General features: G+C 34.1%; 2 protein-coding genes across 3 annotated transcripts; both read right to left on the bottom strand.

The window, feature by feature from the left end:
- Positions 1-92: 92 nt before the first annotated feature.
- Positions 93-2,186, bottom strand: LOC104803684 (patatin-like protein 2). Its single transcript, XM_010527695.1, has 6 exons — positions 1,891-2,186; positions 1,387-1,755; positions 1,131-1,295; positions 717-1,019; positions 451-623; positions 93-355 (listed from the first exon to the last, which is right to left on the bottom strand). Exons 1-6 carry the CDS (start codon positions 2,020-2,022, stop codon positions 277-279), a joined length of 1,221 nt encoding a protein of 406 aa, XP_010525997.1. The 5' UTR covers positions 2,023-2,186; the 3' UTR covers positions 93-276.
- Positions 2,187-4,713: 2,527 nt separating this feature from the next.
- On the bottom strand, positions 4,714-7,361 carry LOC104803683. 2 transcript variants are annotated; one of them, XM_010527693.2, is made up of 7 exons: positions 6,962-7,361; positions 6,585-6,642; positions 6,328-6,408; positions 6,206-6,241; positions 5,778-6,017; positions 5,535-5,676; positions 4,714-5,411 (listed from the first exon to the last, which is right to left on the bottom strand). In XM_010527693.2, the coding sequence occupies exons 1-7, from the start codon at positions 7,135-7,137 to the stop codon at positions 4,909-4,911; spliced, it is 1,236 nt and encodes a 411-aa protein (XP_010525995.1). In that variant the 5' UTR covers positions 7,138-7,361; the 3' UTR covers positions 4,714-4,908. The 2 variants fall into 2 exon arrangements, with proteins under 2 accessions (XP_010525995.1, XP_010525996.1); XM_010527694.1 differs by having other exon boundaries at positions 6,957-7,099.
- Between the last annotated feature and the right edge of the window lie 1,624 nt (positions 7,362-8,985).

Here is an 8,985-nt window from a genome sequence, read left to right as displayed (position 1 = left end):
TCAGCAATTCACGTTGCAAGGGAAAAAAAAAAGTGGTAAAGAGAAGAAATATATTCGTTGACTATTCCATAAAAAAATTACATTTGGCAAGCTAAGGAAAAAAAAGTCGAACCATCTTTTTTATTACCCTTATAAATCACACCATAAACATTTATTACAAATGAACACACCGAAAATATTATAACAAGTGAAAGATAAAATGTTAATAAAAAACGAGAAACTAAATCAGGGTAAGCAACGTAGACTAAATAAGAACAAATAATTTCATAATTGTTTTTAGATTTTTCTCGGCGTTTTTCCATGAGGGGACCTCATGACCCGAAGCTTCTTCTCCCTAGACAATATTCCTGCCAATCTACACAGGAAAAGAAAAGAGAATAAATAAAGAGAAAAATCATGTAAATTTTAAAAATAATACCATAGTTTCAAATATATATATAGACAACTTACTTGATGAGAGCCTTTTCGTTGGTCATTTCATAAGCATTCTCGTTAGAACCCGTTTCAAGATTAACTTTCGAGATAGGTTTCTTGAGAAGTTGTTCTCCTGTCTTCACGAGAGTGTCTAGATTCTCCTTTGTCGCGATATCGACAGAAGATGCATCCCCCGTTAACGTATCATCCTAAAGATATATATATATAAATTGTATGAGAAATCAAGTGTTTCACTATTTGGGTGATTATAGAAATAGAAGGAAAAATCATGTGAGGTATACTTGGATTCGAAGGTAGTTAGGGTCCGAATGCAGAGCTTGGAAGACGGTCGAGAGGTGGAAATCAACCATGTCGGAGCTAGCTTGCATGAAGGTGTCGATAAGGGGCGTTGAATTGTCGTGTGTCAACCAACTCAGCATTCCCCAACGGGCGCATTCTTGCGCGTTGAATTTCTCCTCGCCCTTAGCCGTACCTGTCCCGAGGGATAGCACGAGAAACCTTCCGTAGTCGTTCGGTTTTATGGGGAAGAAATCGGCGCTCCCTCTTGTTATCTCTTTAGTCACCTCGCCAATGGCCACCAGCGCCTGAAAATATCAATACGATACATAACCGATTTGAAGGTATTTTGAGTGGACTGCGACCCTAGAGGAAAACGGTTGTGTAACTTCGTTGGATTACTTAGTATGGATGATTACCGGGTTGTTAGCCGCAACACCTCCATCGATGAGGTGGAATTCTCTGCTTTTCCCCGCCTTTTCGTCCTTGGTTTGGAAGTAATGGGCAGGAAGATACGTTGGAGCCGCTGAAGTCGAGATGCTAATATCGGCAAGCGTTGCGTTCTTGAGAGGGTTGTTCTTCACCTAGATAACGTTTTACAAATGTTAAAACCAACACTTCTCATAAAATATAATGCTTTGTTAACATGCTAGCGGATAGAGAGACTGGACAAACCTCATAACTGCTAAAAATAGTAGGCTGAAGACATTTGATATCGAATGTCGGAATGACAACATTTGTAAGTGTTTGGTTCAACCTTGTGTCACCCAACTTCTCCATAACAAGTTTATGAAGGTACTTCCCATCATATTTTGGTCCGGTCAAGGTCTTAACCAAGTTTTTTGCAGCCGAAAACGGAAAATGTTCTTGTGGGAAGATTTTGGGACAATGCTCGAGGTAAAAGTCCTTGATCTCACTGGCCGCGAACAAGGGTCGGCCTTGTTTGTTTGGGGCAGTGAGCATGGCGGTCACCAGACCGCCTGTGCTCGTGCCAGCTATCACGTCGAAGTAGTCCGCAAGCCGCGCTTCTTCTCCGTCCAATTTCTGCGCATTACACACGTGTGTAAATCCGGTAAGAGATATCGAAATAACAAGTTTGAACCGATCGCTGACTCTTTCATTACAACGACCGTCATCATTTGGTTCGTGATACATCTTTTACGGAAACAAAAGACATACCTGAAGCTCGGACTCCAGGAAGGAAAGAATAGTGGCCGGGATTATCCCTCTAATCCCGCCGCCGTCGATGCTAAGTACGGTGATTAAGCTCCCATAAGTCGGGGGTTGAAGAGGCGATTTCGGGCTCTCCATGTCTGTTTTTTTTTTCTCCAAATAAATCCCACGACAAGGCTTTAAAGAAGATAATTAAGATACAATTCTTGAAAAATGAAAAAGAGAAGAGAAGATTCTAAGTAATGATATCGCTGCGCTCAAAGTGATATTGGCTATGAATGTGTTTGCTGTGAGAACCTAAGGCGACTTCAAGGGGATGTATTTATAGACAGAGATTGGTGGCTGCCAGAAAATTCAACACTGTCTTTGATTCGTAGGCTTTGTGTTTGGTAATTGAGCATGCAGCTTCGTCGGTCTTGTTGAATCCCAATCTTATTGGTTTGCCTTTTCGTCATTTTTAAAATTTTGTATGCAATTTTCGTAATTAATTTTTCTTCTTAAGTATTTGACCAGACTACTTCAACCCTTTTGATAACTAATCATCACAATCGTTCATTTTTAATTTTCTAAATTATATGTACTTGCTGTACATAATATGAAGAATTTGCATGATATTAAAATTTAAATGTTGTCCTAATTATTCTTTTTAGAAGTATATTGAAATTATTCTTTTTAGGAGTACCGAAAATTCGGAGATTACATACCCTCCAAACAGTTTACAAAAATTTACGGATTCCCATGATTAAATTGAACAATAGGATAACAACTTTGAAGAATCAAGATTCAGCTCAGCTTCAATGTAGTTATATACGATATCATATCCCATATCATATATAACTATTATTTGCAACTGCTAATAGTAAAGTCGATATAGAATTAGTAAGATAATCACATTAGTTAGATGCCCATGCAAGGTTTTGAATAGTTCAACGCGGCGACAACAAGAAAAGACAACGTATTGCTTTAACCACATATATATATATATATATATATATATTCCAAAATTCTAAATATCTTATTGTATATATCTATTATTTGGTAAACAGTCGTGTGTCATTGAAGCCGCCACTTGCTACTTATCTCATAAAATTTACTTGTAGCTCACGAACGATTACAATATTATATAAATATATATGACCCCAACAATTTGGGATTATATATTAATAAATTAAAGAAATTGAAGGAGATAACTTGTTCTAAAGCATATATCATTACGAACCCAGTTTGTATAAGCAACCTATCTCTTTTTATTTTTATTTTTATTTTAAGCTGGCGGCTTGAATTTTTCCAAGTATAATTGACCGTATAAAAAATTACAATTCTGTTTTTTTTTTAAGAAAACAAAGATATGCTTTTTTACATGTCAAGACGATATTGAATTATGCATGTTACCTACTTTTTTCAACTCATAATGAATATATATATATTTGAATATTTCTTGGGTATTGCTTCATCTACGTGGAAGAGCCGGCGGAGGAACATACACGTATATATGCACGTGAGAGCTTTTTATTTTATCTTGGTATTAATATATTTTAAACTTGTTAGGCGGCACAGACATGATATTGGTTTATTAAGTTTCCACCACTATTGATTGAGAAAAAAGAAATTCAAAGAAATATGAAATGCATTGCACAAAAGGGAAAAGAAATGATTACATGTGATTAATTAGCTGATTTACTAACCATGTTTATGCATTAATTGTATTGTTAGTTAAATATTTTTCTCAAATTTTAGATAGTTAGGTATTCAATTATTTACATTTTTTCGAACTGATGTTATGGAAAAACGTATTTGTATAGTTTTTCTATTGGTAAAAAAAAAACAAGTTTACCGGTGAAAACATTTAAAATCAACCCAGTTACTAATTACATACTAAACGTCATATACAACAACAATGTCTTAACTTCAAATTTATTTGGGGTCTATCATATAAAATCTTTTTGTCCATTTAATTTCAGTTTTGTATCAATTCTTAGGAGATTTGTAAACAATTCAAAACATGATCAATCCATTTTACCCCTTTTATCTAAGTGTACTTCAATCAATACATGCAATCCCAAGTGAATCTATAAGTGTACTTTTAAAAAAAAAAATCATTTTACCCCTTTTATATTTCTATATTCTCTAATTTTCTAGCGGTAGCTTTTACATGATCAATCGATTTAAACACCTCTCTTTTAATTTTTCTTCAATATATATTATCCTATTTTTGTTGGGTATTGATCGAATCATAGAACGCATCAAAACAATTTTTGTTTTACTGTTCTTACTCATTTATATTACAATTCATATGTGTGTGACCCAATAAATCTATTCGATATGGCAGTAAAACGGAATTTTAATTTTGTTCTTCTTTTTAAGGCCGTCCTGTAACAAGACCTATCGATTAATCACAGTAAATCGATTTACTGATCCAAAATCTGTCTATAAAAAATTTCTGACATTATCCTTTTATGTCGCGATATTCATGATTGATCAACGGTATGGAACAATTCTCCTTTCAAAATTCAATGGCTTTTCAATCTGTAAGTGATTATATGATAAAGGACGTCAATCTTTATCTCTCGCATAATGCGAGGGACAAATTACGTTTTCATCATCTACTATCGTCACATGATTCATAACATATCCAACAACAACTTTTATACGAGTTTATTGACTGTGTCAAATTGGTTTATTTTTTAAAACAGAAAAAAAAAATTATATATTTTTTGATAAAATTAAACAAACTTACGTATTTATTTGGAATTTTAACTATATATAAAGAAATTTATTTTTGGGTTGAAATTGTGGATTTATAGAAAACCTGATTTTGTTACATTATACTTCAGTTAATCAGTTGACGTACGGATCATTCTGTACTTAACACTGTCATTTGTCATTACAAAGATTTCGCTCAAGAACAGTGCGACGGCGGTCGCAACATAAAAGAGGCACGTTTCCAAGGGAAAAGAAAAAAGGCATTGGACTTCCTTGGCAAAAACACTCAGTGGTGAATGATCAAAGAGAAGGGTTCGAATGCTACAGTCTCGACCTACGTATACATCTCATCGGATATAACTTCGCCGGTCTCCGCTTCAGATGGTCGGAATCCGGCATCGTCACATCCCAGTCCTCCATGTCTTTTGGAATGTAAATATCGAATAGGATCTGACCAAGAACTCCGTTGAAATTGAGGATGTCGTTTTGTGAGCTCGGCAAACGAATCATGCCTTCCTTGTGTTCCTCCCGCACAGACCCGCCATCGCCTCTTCCAACGTAGTAGCTCACCGAGCTGGGCACGAAGAAATGATCGGTTGTGATCAGAGGAATTCCGTCAAAGCTCGGGTGGAGACAAGAGGTTGCTTTCCTTAGGCTGTGAATCGGTTTTGAGAGTGAAATCTCATCTTGGTAATGCGTCTCTTCTGTGCCCATTGCTGTTTCCTTTGGAAGATTGCGTGTCCGCTGTGAATATAATGATGCTGCTTTCGATAGGAGCTCGGAAACAGCAACCTTATAGTCTACCTGATGATGCCTATAATGACCTGCAGAGACATTATATACAAAAAAATAAATGTAGAAGAAAAATTATCTTTCAGGTTACATGAATGAACTTTTTAGAGACAATGATTGTATTCGAGCTGAAATAACTGGCTTTGAATTCTAACCTACATGAGGGGAGTCATTCCACTTAACGAGTTTTACATCTCCACCAAGCTCTTTGAGACGTGTGACAAAATTGTGTATAGTACGGTAAGGAGCAAGGTCGTCGTTTTCAGAGCATAGAATGAGATATGGAACTCCCATGGTCTGCATAAGAACGACAAAGAATTGCACGGTGAGGAGAGAGACATAATACGGAAAGAGAACTCCTACATATTGGATGATATATATATATATGTAATACTTACGATAGTAGAGTAAAGAGTTTGCCAGTACTCAGCTCGGTGAGATTCAAACCGGTTGAGGAAAACGAAATCAAGACTCGAAGCAATACCATTTGCTGCCCATACAATTGGTTTTGGTGGATGTGACACTTTAAGAGTAGTAGGATGAACTGCAAGCCGAGCTCCCAAGTCGCTAGTGAAATCCACAGGGCTTGAGTCAAAGATAAATCCCGAGATGCAGTCCCTAACCAACCGACAATCATCCTACAACATGCGAGAAGAGAAAATTCAGTATGCTTACTCATCATGGACCCAACACAAGTACAAGAAAAGCTCAATAAAAGTCCCCCCTCCAATGAAAAATATAAGGGTAAGCATGAAACAACTACTAAAATTGCGGGAGCAACTGAGCGATAGAACTTCCTTCAACCAGAAAAAAGGGAAATCCATACCGGGTTTAGTCCAGTTTCGCATGTTCTGTCAAGTATCTGCAGAAGAAACACGCTTTTCCTTAAACCAACTGCTTCCGAGACAAAAGTTCAGCAAAAGAAGGAACCGATGCAGAGCAACTTACTTGAATAACCTTATACATACACGCATTTGGACCGCCCGAGAAGGATGCAAACACAACAGGAACTGGCCTTGCTTTTAGCTCCTACATTAACACAACATAATATAATTTAAGAAAACATCATTAACTAAGACGAAACCAGAGCCTATGAGATCATTAGGTACACAACCAAGTTCACTGCATCACATCCACATTGCAAAAAATGCAATTTGGAATTTACATGGAGAGATTTGCAAAGAAAAAATGAAAAGTAAACTCACCTTCGCAAGTTCAGACACGATTTCAGAAGCTACAACTGCTGCTTTGCCCGGAAAAAAACTGAGAATTTATACATCAAACAAGAGGATCTGGTTAACAAAAAAGAAAGGAACTTTTCCCAGAAGCAGATCGAAATTCCAAAATGTAAAACAAATTCTTCTAATTCACATAACACAGATGCTTCTTCAGTAAGGAATGCAATTCAATCATCAAGAGATACCACGAATTTGCCCATAAAATCGGAGATTCTGAATAGCGTTGAACTCAACTAAATTGCACATCAACTTCAGAATTATAGCAAAACAGACCAAATTCACCAACAAAACGAAGACATCGTATCGAGGAATCGATAACGGAGAGAGAGAGGAGAAGACCAAACATGTTGAGAGAATGGGAATGGCAAACGAGCGAGTCCCATCCAATCGAAGAGTAGAGATCGACGTAGTTCTTCAGATTGCGTTCTTCGCTCCACAGCCACGCGAACACCACCACGATCCCTTCGCTTCCTTGGACATTTCTCATTCTCCAGTAGTGCTTTCCTCCGAATCCCCACATCTTCCTCACTCAATCCCGCCAAACTTTCTAGGGTTTTCTTCTCGCGAGCGGAGATTTCGATTGAGGACTAAAGAGATGAATATGACAGCACAAGCATCATCGCGAACGTGACGAACAATCACTGTAACTCCGAAACTGTAAGGTCATGGTTATGGCGTTGGTGAAATCGGACACGATTTTTTTTTTCTTTCTATAATTGGACACGACTTTTTTAAAGTTTGGTTGAATTACACCAAACACAAGCTGAGCGATCCGCTTTACTCGGTAATCGTTTTAATTCGACTTAAAAAAAAATAGCCAAAACAAAACTTTTTCGACAAAAAAAAAACTCTTATTTTTTTATTATAAAAAAACCCTATAGTTATATATATACTTTTCAGATTAACAAAAAAAATTATATATTTTTTATTATCAAACAATCTTTAAACTTATATTTATTTACCAAAATATATTTGTACTTTATAAATTTTAGCAAATAAATCTCTAAACGCAAATACAAAAAAAACGATAAAAATCTATCCGAACCGAATCAAACCGAACCGATTAAAATAATATACAATATTAGATATGAATATTTTAAATCTGAAATAACTAAATCCGATTAAAATAATATATCATATTAGATATATATATTTCTGTGAATAAATATAAATATAGATTTTTTATAATAAAAAAGTATGGAAGTTTTTTGTGAAACATCTGAAGAGTACAAGGTTTTTTTGGCGATTTTATCTTAAAAATAATTATAAATAAATTATTATTTGATTTTAATCCGTTCGATTTGATTCGACTCAATTATAATAGTAAATAAAACAAATTTTGAGAGATTGCCGAAGAAAATGTTATACACTTATACAATTTAGTTATAAAATTTTTATTATTCTAATTTCTATATATATTTATCAATTAGTGATATATGAGTGGACGAATGATTATGTTCGTTTAATTCTAATACGATTATTCTGAGTTTGTTATATGGGTTATAATTAATCCAGATTGAATTATTTTAGATTTCAACATTTTATAACGAAATTATTATTTAATTTAATAATATTTTGATAGATGTGTATAATAAGAAAAAACATTTATATATTTATTAAATAGTTTTGAAATTTTATATATTATAATAGCAATCCAAAAAACTTTATTATAATTTAGAATTATATAGAAAAATCCGTACACCTAACTAGTGGTATAAAAATAAATTTAATTCGTGAACTTTCTCGTTATCAACTCGTTTTTTAGTTAGTCGAACTAGTAATAAAACTCGTTTGAAAAGTACTAGGGTAAATAGACCAATTTAATTCAGATAGCCTTAACACGCAAGTTAAACGAACCGAATCCGTGAATCAAATATATAATTTTAAAAATATTTAAAATATAATAAAAAAAATTAAAATTTTAAACAAAACAAACTAAATATCTAATAAAAATACGGTTTTATATAAATATTTTTTAAAATAAAATAAATATTGTTTTTCTGACCCGTGAATCAGTCTGTGAACTCATGGAACCAGTTTATCATGAACCTGACTCATGGAGTGATGACTCATTTGACCCATTTTTTTCTCAAATATTCTAAATACGATTGGAAAAATTATATACCAATTCGTAAACCATGAAACCGTTTTACACTACTGAAAACAAGTTTAATCAGCCATCGCGCCACGTTTGCGAGTTTGGCAAACTAATTCAATGAATCATTAATTGGTTCGCGTCTTTTTTTAATTATATATTTTTTTATATTTTTATGAAAATTTACTAATTAATTTATTTTTTATTAATTATAAATGTATAATTTATTTTCTATATTTAAATTTAATATTTGTATATTTAAATTTTATATTA

This window comes from Tarenaya hassleriana, unplaced genomic scaffold, assembly GCF_000463585.1.
Source record: "Tarenaya hassleriana unplaced genomic scaffold, ASM46358v1 Cleome9, whole genome shotgun sequence".
Lineage (NCBI taxonomy): Eukaryota > Viridiplantae > Streptophyta > Magnoliopsida > Brassicales > Cleomaceae > Tarenaya > Tarenaya hassleriana.
Note: the sequence above shows the minus strand (reverse complement) of the source record. Positions and strands in the feature narration are given on the sequence as shown.